The sequence below is a fragment of the Rhinolophus ferrumequinum genome (genome assembly GCF_004115265.2).
Source record: "Rhinolophus ferrumequinum isolate MPI-CBG mRhiFer1 chromosome 15 unlocalized genomic scaffold, mRhiFer1_v1.p scaffold_54_arrow_ctg1_1, whole genome shotgun sequence".
In the NCBI taxonomy this organism is placed as follows: Eukaryota; Metazoa; Chordata; class Mammalia; order Chiroptera; family Rhinolophidae; genus Rhinolophus; species Rhinolophus ferrumequinum.
Genome location: NW_022680357.1, coordinates 13,628,826 through 13,644,552, shown reverse-complemented (window position 1 = coordinate 13,644,552; position 15,727 = coordinate 13,628,826). Strand labels below are relative to the sequence as shown.

The 15,727-nt window shown below is 49.1% G+C and overlaps 1 protein-coding gene across 2 annotated transcripts in view; it reads right to left on the bottom strand.

The window, feature by feature from the left end:
* The window catches only part of ABCC1 (ATP binding cassette subfamily C member 1), a 116,163-nt gene that overhangs the window by 51,040 nt on the left and 49,396 nt on the right, over positions 1–15,727 (bottom strand). For both annotated transcript variants that reach the window (XM_033101156.1, XM_033101157.1), the window contains exons 8-11: positions 6,324–6,554; positions 5,420–5,597; positions 3,343–3,504; positions 803–895 (exon numbers count right to left, since the gene is read on the bottom strand). In XM_033101156.1, the coding sequence (XP_032957047.1) occupies positions 803–895; positions 3,343–3,504; positions 5,420–5,597; positions 6,324–6,554 (664 nt within the window). The remainder of the gene's footprint in view (positions 1–802; positions 896–3,342; positions 3,505–5,419; positions 5,598–6,323; positions 6,555–15,727) is intronic.

The window sequence follows — 15,727 nt, the reverse complement described above, 5'->3', positions numbered from 1 at the left end:
AGTTCAAGAAAATGAAGTCAGACTGTGGCATGCCACAGAAAAATCCCCGAGACTCAGTGTTCAATGATGAAATCAGGCAGCCAAACAGGCCTATTTGTGTAAAAATCTATGTGGTAACAGTACCACAAAAAACATACATATACACACCAAATCTAACTATATAAACAGATCTCCACATAAACACATAGAAAGTTCTAGAAAGATTTGCTTCAATGTCTTCACCGTGGTTGAGAGGATAGGGAAGGGGACATCCCCTTTTAATCTATATGCTTTTGTATTATTTGAACACTTTTTTTACAATGAGAAGGCACTCACTCTGTTACTTGGATATTTAAAACCTTAAAAAAAAACGTAAAGTATCTCTGAAAATAAAGAGTTTAACACCGTGCCTGCCATAACAGGAGGAAAAAGGAGGGAATACTATTTACTCCACTCTTGAAAGCACTCACACACATACATGAATAAATCCATGGGAAACGGAATTTCTCAGAGGCTCACAGACGTGATTTCCGTCACTGGTCCACTAGGTCTAACAATTTCGGGAGCCCTCAACCTTCACTGCCCATTGTAACCCCCTGGGAAACTTTAAAAAGTCTTGATATCCAGGCCCCACCCATATAAGGTGAATCAAAACCCCAGGATGGGGCCCAGGCATCAACATTTGCAAAAGTCTTCAGGGGGTTCCAACCGGTAGGCAAGGCTGAGAACCCCATATCTTGAGCGGAAGGAACTGGCTAAGACCCAAGGGGCAGGGCCTCCGGCCAGGGCCCAGCTTGGAGCCCTGAGGGGACAGACACCCTACCTGGTAGGTCTTGGTCTTCATGGCCATCACGGCATTGAGAGGAACCATGAGAACCATCACAGCAACCCCGGCCAGGACGGAGGCACCCAGGTTCTAAGGAAGGGGAGAGAACAGAGGCCTTCACACCGGGCTTCCCCAGGCTGAGCCTCCCCACGCCCACTCTGTCCGGCCAGACGCGGGCAGTCCCGGTACTTTTACCCAACAAGACGCTAGGAAGCATTTTCAGATTTATTCCCGAGCCATCTCTCAGGGTCCCACAACCCCTTTACGGACCTTTCATCCGAAACCCTTGGGACCAGGTGAGTTTGGAACATTCGAATTTTAGAAAGGTAATAAGGTATTGAGCAGAAAACAGTTCCCACAGCTGGTCTGAGGGTTTATCTTGTTTGAAGGCCTACTTATAAATCAGGCCCTTGGCTGGCGTTTGGGAGCATGGATTTGGGGAGGGTTCCCACCATTCTCAGACTGGGAAAAGTGGCTCCCTAAACAGTGTGTACAAACAATATGGTATGTGCTGAACATCCCTTTCCTTCTGGGAATCTGGAAGTTTGGTACGTGCCAGGCAGAGAGGCTGTCTGTGTGACCAGCCCCCCAAAACCCTGCGTACGGTCTCTCTATACTGAGCTTCCCTGGCTGGGACTGTTCCACACAAGCTGCCACAACTGGTTTCCAGGGATAAAGGGCCTCCTGTGTGACTCCACTGCAAGAGGACTCTTGGGAACTTTTACCTGGTTTCCCCAAAAAACCTACCTCCTGCGTCTCTCCTCTTTGCTAATGCCACTGTAATACATTAGAGCCCTGAGTCCTCCCAGCAAATCAACCTGCCGTGGTCTTGGGGACCCCTGACACAGGTGTACACCCCCTTCTATTGCATCCCACCCACATCGGGACCTGGCACAATACCCCGTAATCAAATGCACTGATTTGTCAGCGGCAAAATAGGTACATTCACACTGACAGGGATACCAAGATTATAAATACTTCACATCAGTCCCTTTGAGAGAGAAGGTGATTTCTACCAATCTAAAGAATTCAGAATGTACTTATTGCCATTTTTTAATTGTTTTTTTGGTTATTTTTTATAGTTCTCCTGTGTTCTTCTTTTCTTGATCTCGTCCCTCGTGTTTTGCTGTTTTCTTTAGTGTTCTGTTTAGGTTCCTTTCTCTTTGTTCTTTGTATAGTTTTGCAGGTTTTTGGTTTGTGCTTACCATGAGGTTTATTTATGTACATTATTCTTTACCTATAGCAGACTATTTGAACCTGATGGACGTTTAAGTCTGTACATATAGTATACGGACTATACTTTTACTCACCTCTCTATGCTTTATGTTATTGATGTCATGTTTCAAATTTTTCCATTTTGTGCATCTCCTAGCTACTTTTTGTGGTTTGAGTTTGATACTTTTTTTTATCTTCATAGTAGCTTTTTAAATGTCTGACTCATTGTTTTTATGAAATATTTGGCTTTACCTACGAGATTTTTTTTTTCCTTTCTCATATTTTCTTATTTCTGGTGAGGGCCTTTCCTTTCTGCTGAAAGACCTTTTAACATTTCTTATACAACTGGTTTAATGGTGATGAATTCATTTAGTTTTTGTTTGTCTGAGAAACTATTTCTCTTTCAATTCTGAATAAGCTTCCTGGGTAAATTATCCTAGGTTGTAGGTTCCTTTCTTTCAGCACTTTAAAGATGTCCTGCTACTCCCCTCTGCCTGCAGTGTTGCTGATGAGAAATCAGCTGATAGCCTTATCAGGTTTCCTTTGTATGTAACTCTTGTTTCCTTCAAGATGGTCTCTTGATCTTTAACTTCTGCCATTTTAACTACAACATGTCCGGTTGTGGGTCTCTTTGGGTTTGTCTTATTTCAAGTTCTGTGCTTCCTGGACCTGGATGTCTGTTTCCTTCCCCAGGTTAGTAAAGTTTTCTGACATTATTTCTTTAAAGTTTATGTTCTTTTCTCTCTTTCTTCTCCTTCTGCAATCCCTAGAATGCAAATGTCCTGAGCATTTGAAATCATCCTAGAGGTCCCTTAGAGTATCCTCATTTTTTTTTTCATCCTTTTTTCTTTTTGCTATTCTGATTGGTTGGTTTCCACTGTCTGTCTTCCTGGTCACCAATCCATTCTGTGTTCAGCATCCTCCTACACCACTGCCCTCTGATGGATTTCTATCCCTTGCAACCAAGAGAATCTTGACCAACATAATTCATGACGAGTGAATACATGAGTTTGGTTAGTGTTTGGGAGGATACAGTGGTAGAGATACGGAGTGTATGTTGTAGGGTTGTTGATTACATATGCTGTCAAGAAAAGACCAATGCAAACGAATATCACGCCCCCAAAGAGAACATAAACCCAACACCTGAAGAATGGAATAAAACACCTAGGAATTAGCTCACAGGCCAGAATAGAAAACGTACCTGATGGCAGGAAATACCAGTGAGCTACAGTTGTTACTATCGACGCCCACACCCTCGTCCCCTCTACCCACACTTGGAGGCCCCTCCCTACGTGCCAGGGGGAATGACGTCAAACACACACCAGCCACAGGAGGTAGAGAGCAAGGATGACCTGCAGAGGGGCTGACCAGACCATATTGATGTATGTGGTCAGGTCCATGAACCTCTGGGCGTCCACAGACATGAGATTGACGATCTCCCCCACAGTGGAGGATTTCCTGGCGGAATTGGTGATCACCAGGGCCTGCGGGACAAAGGAAAGGGAAAGAGGGTGAGTGTGGCAGGCTAAGAGCCCTGGGCTCAGTCTCAGGGCCCACGTGGAAGAAGGAAAAGCTGCTGCTCTTTCCTCCTCCCTGCTGACATGTCTGCCTTCCTAGCTCGTCCGGCTCATCACGAAGCTCTCACTCTGATCGATGGCACTCACTGCCTCCCCGTCAAGCTCTTCAGTTGCCTAAACCCGGGCTTGGCACACTTCAGTGTGCACACACTTCACTTGCGAAGCTTGTTACCATGCAGGCTCTGACTCAGCAGTTCTGGGTGGGACCTGAGACTCTGCATTTCTAACAGGCTCCCGGCTGATGCGGATGCTGCTGATCCCCAGACACACAGAGGGACCAAGGTCTAGGCCACAGTTTCTCAACCTTGGCATCCTGACCTTTGAGGCTGGATGGTTCTCGGGGGCCCGTCTGTGCACTGGGGGGTGTTCAGCAGCATCCCTGGCCTTGCCCCACTACGTTACCCCATCCCCAGGTTTGACAACCAAACATATCTCCAGACATGGCCAAACATCCCCTGAGGGACAAAGCTGCCCAGCTTCCCAAACACGGGTTCCCATGATTACCTGGGGACTTTCAGAAAGACGGATGCCGAGGTCCCGCCCTCAGAGATCCTGACTTAGTGGGTCGGGGTACGGCCTAGGCGTGGGAAGTGTTTGAAGTTCGCCAGGTGAGTGTAACTTGCACACAGGGTTGAGAAAACCGATGATCCAGTCCATCTTTCCCAACTATCTGCTAGACAGTCTCTTCCTAACCCATGGGGCCCAAGCGGTGCCATTGCCCCAGAGGCTAAGGAATGAAGGGAGCCAGACGGTAATCCAGTTCCTTTAATGTCACCACGCAACAGCTTAACCGTTTTGTTTCCTTCTACCTGCCCCCAAAGAAAGGAGAGTCTGCAAGACGGATCCTTTCAGGGACTTTGCTAAACCTTTGTGTTTGCACCTTATCCCTCCCGGTTTGGTCCCAGAAAAATGACTGGACAGTCATGACGAGTAAGATTCCTCATGGAAGGAACAACTAAAGCCAGGTGCAGTCGTGGGGACCAACAGGAGAACCCACGGGGTTTATAGAGGTGGGCACAGCCCCCCACCTTCCTCAGGCTAAGGAAAGCCTCAGCCTCTGTGGCTGCATTCCTTCCCTAAACCTGCAAGGGAAGGGATTCAATGAGGTGCTCTCCATCTATTCATGTGCATATGGTTTTGTCCCTTGGGGAAGTTGAGACTTACAGCCCAGCTGTCTGCAGACAAGGGTGACTGACTTAAATCGGCTTTCTATTATGGTGTATAGGATTCACAGATCTTGAGATTGCAAGCTTTCTCTCCTTTACTTCCCCACCAAACTAATAAAAGCTGATGCGAGGCCCGATCGGGAGTCCAGTCCTTGAGACTGGGGGTCCCTCAGCCTCTGCACTTAAACTCTATTCATGACTACTGTCTTTTCTTAACCCTGCGCCGCCCTCCTCGCTCCCCACAACTCTCGTCTCACGGGACGCGACACTTTAAAGCCATCTGTGCCCAAATGCCCACTACGTACTCTATCCTCCAGGGAAGGGACCATCTACTCAGTTCGACAAATGGAGAGTCAGAACAAGCTCAAACATAGAATATTCATCGCAGAGCAAGGAACTGAACCTGAATCTCCCCAAATCAAGCACCACCTAAGAAATCCATTACCCACAGCTGTCACGGGGCTCACCCACGTCCTACAGGTTCAGCCCTGACCTCAGCGTGGCTGTGGCCTACCGGTCAGTTCTTCATCTGCAGCCGCCGAGGCCACCCTCGTGCTACTGCCCCAGAAGGTGGGCTCCAACGCCCACGGCGGCCCTCGCTGACCCAGCCGCGTCCCGACGGGTCTGCCCACGCGCCCATGATCGGCCTCACCCACCTTCCGGTAGACGGCCCCGACTACGGCGGTCTTGATCCTCATGCCACTGACGAAGCAGATGTGGAAATACTGGTGCAGCACGAGGGTCTGGAGGCAGGCGCTGATGAAGAGCAGTGCTGTGTAGAAGTAGCCCTGCCAGTTCGGAGCCTCCTTGTCGTTCACAAAGTTGATGAGCAGCCTGTGGAGGAGCGAGGACAGAGGCCGGACTGACGGGGCCGTGACACACAGAGGCCGGGACACATCCGCCGGTTCCCGCATTCTGACTTTCTCCCAGGCCAGGCCAGGCCAGGCCAGGCGGGCTTTGGGACTTCAGTTTGAGACACGGAAAACCAAACCCAGGGAGGTGATCTGAGTGTGCGGGTCACCCAAAGTGCCCCTGCAGCCAGGGTGCCTCTGCTTTACGCTTCTCGCACTGAGGGCCCCATCTCATCACCCGGGTCACCCAAAGGTGAGCAAACAGAGAGCAGATGGGACAGAGTAGGGAGGCTTAGAGAATAAACGTGTGCCCCCAAGAGACACACAGAGAGAGAGGAAACAGCGTGAAAAATGGAGGGAGAGAGGAAAAAAGGGAGGGAGGGAAACAGAGACGAGAGAGGTGACTTCCTTTCTGACTTGCTGGTTTCAGGCTGCAGTTTTCATGGGACTTGCAGTTTCATGGCACTCCCCACTTGCCAAGGCAATCCTCTATCATGCCCTTTGGGCTGTAGGGGAGCCTAGTAGGTTTCTGTAACTTGCGATCAAAGTGGCCTTAATAAAGATGCTTTCGTAGCAAAGCAGGCAGATGGAGAGACAGGGCTGTAAGGCCACTGAGCATGTCATAGGACCCTAAGGGAGAGGTTGGAGCATCGCAAGGGACAGGTCAAGGATGCCACGAGTTCCCCGGCTGGGAGAGAAGAGCTCTTACTTCAAGATCTCTGGGCCTGTAAACATCATCAGGTCGTGCAGGGCCTTGAACAGGAAGCTCATGAGGAAGTAGGGCCCAAAGGTCTTGTAAAGCACCTTGAACAGCGATGGATCCCGCTCCTTCTGGGAGGGCTTGACGATCAAAGCCTCGGCCTCCTCGTTCACATCCACTTTGGAGCCGCCTTTAGGCTTCGCGGGATCCTTGGATGAGTACACGATCTTCACCGGCTGCCTGGAACACAAGAGTGTGGGGCCACTGTGGGGTCAGGACTCAGCCCACCAGCTACGGGAGACGGGCAGGGAGCCCCGCTCTCTGGGGAGGCCTAGCCATAGAAAGCCAGTCGCAGCAGAGGCAGCTTAGCATCGTGGTTATAAACACGGACTCAGCATCCTGGCTCGGGCCACTGGCCAGCTGTGTGACTTTAGGCAAGTTCCTTAACCTCTCTATTGGGTTTTCCGAAAATAAGACCTAGCCAGACCATCATCAGTTCTAATGCGTCTTTGGGAGCAAAAATTAATATAAGACCCGGTATTGTATTATATTATATTATGTTATATTATATTAGACCTGGTCTTATATTATAATAAAATGAGACCAGGTTTTATATTAAGTTTTGCTCCCAAAGACGCATTAGAGCTGATTGTCCGGCTAGGTCTTATTTTCAGGGAAACACGGTAGGCCTTAGTTTCCTCATCTGTAAAATGGGGATAAAAATAGGACCTATTTCATAGGGCTGTTTTGAAAATTAAAAGAGTTAATATACATGAAGAGCACAGAAAAGTACCAGCCCCAGACTGATCTATAGTATAGATTCAGTGCAATTGCTAGCAGAATCCCAGCTGGCTTCTTTGTAGAAACCGACTAGCTAATTCTAAAATTTATGTAGAACCTCAAGGGACCCAGAACAGCCAAAATAATCTGGAGAAAGAAAAACAAAGTAGGAGGATTCACACTTCCCAATTTCAAAACTTATTATAAAACAACCAGAATCAAGACAGGCATAAGGATAGACGTATATATAGATCAATGGAACAGAAGTAAGAATCCAGAAATAAACCGGAATGATTTTTGAGAAGGGTGTCAAGACCATTCAATTGGAAAAGACTAGTCTTTTCTACAAATGGTGCTGAGAAATTAGACAGCTACAGGCAAAAGATTATGAAGTTGGACCCTAACCACACCATATACAAAAATTAACTTGAAATGGATCAAAGACATAGAGCTAAAACTATAAAGTTCTTAGACGGCAATACAGACGTAAATCTTTATGACCTTGGATTTGGCAATGGATTCTTAGATATGACACCAAAAGCCGAAGCAAGTAAAAGAACAAAACAAACTGGACTTCACCGAAATAAAAAACTTTCGTGTTTCAAAACACACTATCAAAAAAGTGAAAAGGACAACCCACAGAATGGGAGAAAATATTTGCAAATCTAAAGTCTGATAAGGGACTTGTAACCAGAGCATCTAAAGAACACTTCCAACTGAATAAGAAAAAGACAACCCAATTTAAAAGGGGCAAAGAGGATACGCAAATGACCAGTATGCACATGAAACGTAGCTCAACATCATTCGTCATCAGGGAAATGCAAATCAAAACTACCATGAGCCATTGCTGCACTATGATGGTTACCATCAGAAGTCTGATAACAACAAATATTTGCAAAGATGTGGAGAAACTGGAACCGTCATACATGCTCCTACAGAGGCCCCGCTTGGAACAGGATACTGCAGAAGTAGTGAAGGATCACTTCCAACATTTGGTCGTATATCACACGTACCCTCTCTTGGGTCATTCACTCTGGGCAAAGCCAAGTAACGGCCACGTCATGAGGACATTCAATGAGCCCCCATGGAGAAGGCCCTGTGGTGAGACCTTGACAGTAGCCAGCACTCACTTGCCAACCGTGTGCAACCTGGAAGCAGATCCTAGAGCCCCAGCCGAGCCTTCAGATGACCACAGCCCCGGCCACTATCGTGACTGCAACCTCATGAGACCCTGAGCCAGAACCGCCCAGCTCGGCCACTCGCAGATCCCTGACCCAGAGAAACTGTGTGCGATAATAAATGTTCCCTGTTATTTTAAGCTGCTAGGTTTCGGGGTAATTTGCAGCAACAGATACCCCTCAGCTCCCAGCTACCAAAATACAGTCAAGACAACATTCTCAAATGGCCAAACGTGGGTGCCACCACTGAAAAACATGTCCAAGTGTGACCCCCACCCAACCCTAACATTTACAACGTGCAAAATTCTTCCACGGCATGCGCTCACGGAATAAATAGCATTTGATGTTAGGGGAGTGTCGCTTGTCACCACCTATGCCACATCGGACCATCTGAGCCACATGGAACACCCTCCTGGAGACCATATCCCTCCAACACCCCTTGGCTCTCTCCTCTGTCCCCACTCCAAACTGTGGGCAATGCTCTACGCTCTGTCAAGTCCTTATTTTCCCATTCTGGGCTTCGTGCCCCGGGAAAGGACCAGAAACGTAGGACTCATCCCGGACCCCATCCCCCTTCATGCTCCCCGGGTCTCATCAGTGTGTCCTGTCCATTCCACTTCTGTGATGTGTGCAGTCAACCACCCACTTTGCATCTGCACAGCCTCCAGGCCACAGGAAGCGACCATCACTGGGACCTCCGCACCACTCTGCTTTCTCCCCTTCTCGTTCCCTTACAACCAAGTCCTGTACAGCAGCCGGTGGGATTGTCCTAAAAACACATCATTTTCCTCCTTCAACTCCACTGATGCTTCCCACTTCATCCAAAATAAAATCTAAACTCTAGGTGATGCCAGACAACTTCCTATGGCTGCTGTAACAAATTACCACTAACTCAGTAGCTGAAAACCACACAAATTTATTCTCTCATATTTCCAGAGGTCAGAAATCTTAACTGGGCATTGCGTTCCTTCCAGAGGCTCTCAGGCAGCTGCTGTTCTTCCCTTTTCCAGTTTCTAGAAGTTGCCCAGCATCTTCTCTGACCTCCTGTCTCCCTCTTATAAGGACACTCGTGATTATCTGGCCCACCCAAATAACACACCACTGTCTCCGCATCTCAAAACCCTTCCCTTAGTCACGTCTGCCAAGTCCCTTTGCCGTGTAACAGAGTCATGGGTTCTGGGGGTCAGGACACAGACATCTTGGGGGGAAGGGGCCTTATTCCACCGACCACAGAGGACTGTTTCTGTTTCTCATGCTGTCAATGTGACCACCACCTAAGGTCCTTCCCTTTACTGATTTCCCCGGAAGCTGGGTTTCTGGCGAGTTTTTAGCATGACTTGTTTTTGCGCACACACGCCTTCCTGGCAAGGACAAGAAGGCGGGCAGAGAGGGAGTGGCTGAGCCGTCCCCTGTCCATTATCTGCACCACTTCCCAAGCTGGGCCCTGGCCCTGGGCCTGTGTGGCCTGGCTGACCCAGGGCTGTTTTCAGTGGTCAGAATATGGGCTGCCAAAGAGCCAGGGAGAAGGTCTCGGGCACAGGGAGAGAGGAGGAAGTCCCAGACCTGGGTGGAAGAGGTCAAGAAGAGCAGAAGGAATCAGCTAAGGCCTAGTCAGGAGAAAAATATCCAGTGAACAAGAGCCTACAAGCCAGGAAGGCACACCCGGAGGGGAGAGGAAGCAAGCAAGGCCTCTGAACGGTCCAGCTGGGAAGGGAATGGAAAGTTGGAAGGGGAAGGTCTGAGTCAGGAGAAAACCGTCCAGAACAGGGGAACAGAAAGGGCGAGGAAGCTGGAAACTGGGAAGAGAAAGGGACTTGCTGACTCAACCAGGTTTCGATGTGGGCAGAGGTGCCCATCCCAGTCCACAAAGGAAATGAACACCCGTACAGGGGCCAGGCACTGGCAGAGCCCCACCCTCAGGGAGCCAAGTGAGAGAAATGGACCAGCAAATGCGACTTCACAAGCCTGTGTGAGGGGTGCTATCATGGCAGCTTCCTGGAGGAGGTGAGATCGAAGCCGAGACCTGCAGGATGAGGGCACAGGACCCGCTGGGGAGCGCAAGGATGCTACAGGCAGAGGGAAAAGGATGAGCAAGGCCCAGAGCTAAGGATTTTGAGAGAGGTCAGGCAGCCCTTGCAAGAAGCAGAAAAACCTCAAGATATCCAGAGCAGGGATGGGAGAGCTCCACGTTGCTCTCCACAGAGAGACAGCTTTGTCATTTATTAAATAAGATTCTACATTTTCTGGATATACTCTGGGCATGGTCTTTGACCCATAACACTCAATATAATGAAGAAGGGCATCTTTGATCTACAGTCACAGGGAATGGTTTGACAAACGTAATGCACATTTCCACTCTTCTTGGAACTCACAATACATAGGACAACAGTTTTGGAAACCACAGAAGGGCACGACACCCAGCCCCCATACGTCCCTCCTGGGAAAGTACAGCCCTGTCAGGATTGTATATGTGTTGCATACAACTGTAAACGACTCAAGATGTTCTTCCTGCTTGTTTTGTTTTTTGAGTGCTTTTGCTTCCTTAAAAACAGAGGCTTCACAAGGGGAGTTGTCATGCAAATTCACATATTCTGGTTGTCACAACGTCTAGGGCAAATACCAGACTTTCCATGAGGTACGACGGACCAGTCCCAAAGGAAGCCGGTCACACCACGCATCCATCCACATAGGTGACAGTCCTGCCTAAAATTACCTAAGTCTAGAACCCAACTCCATCTCCCGACATAAATCCATACGTAGTGTCTATTTTCTTTTTGCAAGTCTAAATATGCCTCAACGTTTTTTTTTCAGCGATACAACAATTGTCAATTAAGGAAAGACCATATTTTGTTAGGAACCTTGCCAGGTGTTGGTGACCACTTTGCAAAACCTGGTCTGCGAGAGCAATGATGGTTCTGGTCTCCAGAAGAGCACACACCGGGTCAGTCGGGATTTGCAGCCATCACAGACCAATCTCCTCTTGGGAACCAGCGGCAATGCTTCATTTCATATTCTGGCGTGTGCCTCAGCAATCACACACGGAAACACGTGTTGTTCTATCATAGACCCCTTGCCTTTCCGTTTTCCTTTAAGGTCTCAAGAGAGCATTCTGTTGATTTTGTAAATTAAGATAAATGGTGGGTTGTTTTTATCTATTTCCTTAAAGACGAGGAAGAGAGTGACGAAATAAAATGGAGTCACTCAAGTCAAGCCATTCACTTCCTCCGATCCAGTAGGCTGAGGCCTGAGGAAACGATTCCGCTCTCGTGTGAACCAGCCAGGGAACTTCAAGTGTTGGCCTTTCCAGGTCTGCGTCAATACCTCGATACACTTCAGACCTCCATGGAACCCTCTGATTACCCTCTGAAGGACCAAGGAAGGAATGTTCACGTGTGCTGATGGCCTGACATCCAGTATCCGGACCACCGGTCATCCAGAGGGCGACCCATTCAGAAGCTGAGAACGCAGGACTGATTCCTCTCAGAATGTACCGTTCACCATAAGAACGCTTAGCTTGTCTTCCTTCCCTGGTGCACTCGAAACCGCTCAGAGACCTAGCCTTCCCCCCAGGATAACCAGCAACCCCCAAGGCAGCAGAAGACAGTAGCCAGGACTTGGCTAACGGTCAGAGGTCCGCAAATCTGGCAGACTGCAGACAACATCTTGACTTAAGTAAGTTATGCTTTAGTGCCTGACCCCTAAGGTGGAACAGCCCCCCTGGCTACTTTCCCATGAGATGGACAGAGCGATGCGGGAACAGACCTCAGAACTGTCCTCAAGACGTGAAGAAATGATTTATTACCTTTGCCTCACTTCTGACCAATCAGGGCCCAGCACGAACTGAACCCCTAACCCACGGTGTCTCCTGAGTTTGCCCTATAGAACCTGAGACCCACATGCCACCGGGGAGCCGGGTCTCAGGCTCCCTGTCTCCAGACTGGCCAATTCAATATTACACTATTTTTCTTTCTATGCTGCGAACTCCTGCGCAGACATGTGTTTGGGCCAGTGTGGGGAGGCAGGCGGACTCAATAACTCCTGGGTCCTGAGTATTGCTTTGTTGTGTTGCCAGTTTGCAGCCCCTAAAACCCTTGAATAAATCTTTACAATTTATTTCTAGCCAGAATCTGTGAATTCATTTGACAAAGCCCAGTAAAGGAAGTGTTACAAAATCTTTGTCTTCAAAGAGACCATGAATCTAAAAGGTGAGAACCAATGTTTAATATGTATATTTTGGAGTTTTGTTTTCTTTTGTTTTTTTTGTTTGTCTGTTATTGGATGTTTGCATTCTTTTATGAAATAGAGACAATCAAGTAAAACAGTCACCCTTTCTTCAAACACTGCCTTTTGTAACATATAGCTTCCTTGGGGTATAACTGATACACGATCAACTGCACATAATCAAAGTGTACGATGTGATGAGTTGTGACATATGTACACACCTGTGAACCCACCAGGGAAATCAAGATAATGAACACATCCATCTTTGTTCTGGTTTGCCTCTTTTTTATTCCCCCACCCACCTCTCTACCTCTCCCCTGCCCCAGGAAACTGCTGATATGATCTCTGTTACTGCAGAATCATTTCCATCCTCTAGAATTGTATATAATGGAACCACCTAGAATGCACTCTTATCTGGCTTGATTCACTCAGCCTGTTTCGAGATTTTTCCATGTCGTTGAGCATATCAATAGATAATCCCTTTGTATTGCTTAGACTTATTCCCCTGAATGGCTATTCCATGATTTGTACGTCTATTCACTTGTTTCTGCTTTGGCCGTCACAAATAAGGCTGCTGTGAACATTCCTGTACAAGTCTTTTATGAACACGTGTCTTCAGTTCTCTTGGGCATACATCGAGAAGTAGAAAAGCTGCAGGTATAACAATGGTTTAACTTTTCTAAGCTGCCAAACTCTTTCCCAGAGCCGTGGAACCATTTTATAGTCACGCCAGCAGGAACCTTAACCTATGGGAGACCACAAATCAAAATTTCCACTCCATTTTGTTAACCTCAAAAGCATTTGATACCACCCAAATGAAGAACTTGATTTTAAAATCCAAAGGTGGAGGGAACGCAGCTCAGGGCTAAAGAGAGGGGCTAGAGGGGGTTGGAGGTCGAGACCCGAGGCTAAGAAACCGAGCCAGTCTCACTCCCTGCCCAGGCCGCCGTCACCCAGAAGGCCCGGGACAGCCAGCAGCCCAGAGCCTGCACCAGCTACCTTCGTTCTCCAGCTAACTGAACAGGCCTCACTGCACAGGGACACACCAACTTCCAGCCGAGAAGAGGACTTCCCCTCCACTCCCCTCCCCCACGTCCACAGGGGTACAGAGGCCAGATCTGGCTTCTGCCTCCGGGAACAGAGTGAGGGACTCATCTGCCAAGGTCCCAAGGCAATGAACCCCCAAGCTGAGAACGCCTCAGGCCGAGGTAGTCATGAAGCCAGAACCCGAGGGTGGCCTGTGTGCGAGCTCAACCAACTGTCACCATGTCCTTCCAGGCAAGATGGAAGCAGCCAGTCTGATGCCACGCCCAGATGAATAACCACAACTTGTACCCAGGACTGTGACATGGCTTATCAGAAGGTGACATGACAGGGCTTATCAGATGGTGACAGGACATGGCTTATCAGAAAGTGACATGACAGGGCTTATCAGATGACATTTATCGCACTGAATTCTCACAAAGTCCTCTGGAAACTTAGAAAACTAAGGTGTCAGGCCCCCAACCAGGTCTCCTTGTGTCCACTCCCACCCATGATCCACCTTCCCTAAGGCAGCCCGACTGGTAGTTATAAAACAAACTCAGGACGCGCCACTGCTCTACACAAAACCCACCTCTATTGTCTTACTGCAGCTGGGATCAGACCCTAACTCACGCCACGGCCTGGGAGGCCCCTACAAATACTTCTCCTACTTTATCTCCTCCAGTTCTCCCCCTCACTCACTCCAGTAGGGCCACACTGGGCTCCTTGCTGCGCTGGAAGCATGTCAAACTCACCTCTGCCTCAGGACCTTTGCACTAGCTGCTCCCTCTAACCAAAAAGCCCTTCCCCCATATACGCACATGGCTCACTCTCTCCTTCCATATGAGTCTCAAATGTCACCTTCTCAGACAGGCCACTCCTGACGACCAAATCTACACCGGCTCCCCCAGTCGCTCTCGCCCTAAGTTCCTCATTTTAATCTCATCTTGACACTCTACGCTCTCCGGTTTCTCATCAGTGTGTGCTTGACTCCCAACGTCCTGTCTGTCTCACATCTAGAATGAAAGTGGCACCAACCATGAGGACCGTCTCTTTTGTTCCACTCTCTGAACCCCCAGGGTTTAAACAGCGCTGGACACATCAGCAGAGGTCAACTGGACCCGCTGAATGAAAGGATTCAGGGCTAGGCTGGTGACACGGCTCCTGGTTCCAACTCGGTTGCCTTGTTGCCAGCCTCTCCCTGACCGTCTCCAGCAATCGTTTCGCTGGGTAAGCCCCAGGGACACAAAGGTAGGCATCACCTGGCAGCCACCATGGGTAGATGGCTGAGCCAAGCAGTCTGTGAGGACTGGGCAAACCCAAGGAGTGGGGAAACCCAAGCTAAGAACATGGTTTTCTCGTCAAGGATGCTGCAGGCCCGGCTCACGGAACTGCGGACCCGATCCAGCCTCGAGACGAAGGCAAGACACTTCGCCACCCTGACTCCCGGCCTGAGACGCTCCAGCTGGGCCAGGGCCACTGGACTCAGCCGTGTGTGCACAGAACACCAGCCATCTCCTTGCCATGCTCGGCCACAGACACTCAAGTTCAACCCACCTTCCACAAGACAACTTCTCCGTGTCCGGGGCCACCCGAATGAGCCACCAGCACAGAGACACAAGGTCCTCTGCTGATGACCTGTGGCCAGCGGCACAGATGTCCCAAATTCTCTTCTACTGCCTGTGAACTGGGCGTTCTTGCAACAGGACAAGGAAGCAGGCCCAGTCTGGGGTTTTCCTCCTGGAGGCCGACTGGTCTGGGGGAGCCCCAAACACCAGGCCAGCCCCCGGCTCAATCGGCTCACAAAAGTGAGTAACTGGCCCATCACAACACAGCACCAGAGGTGATAACCACCATTCTTTGCTCTGCCCTCCAGCCACCACCTGCTGCCCCTGAGGCACTCGTGACCTCGTCTGGCTCCTATGAACACAGGAGGCGTCCTAAGTCAGTGACGTGACGCTTAACTGGCGGCCATTATTTTTTCTTATTGGTACCTAAAATAATGATGCATCACACGACTGATGACATCTTAGATTTGATGAAATAAGGTATGTGCTGGGGAGGCCCTGGCCTGTTTCCACAAATAACCTGGTAACAGATCGCACGGTGGCATGTAGCTTACGTGGGTGGGGAGCGTCGTCTGAAATCCAGGACACCAAGAGGGACCTCTGACGGAAGCCGTGGACTCAGGGTGGTTATGAAGTGTCAGCA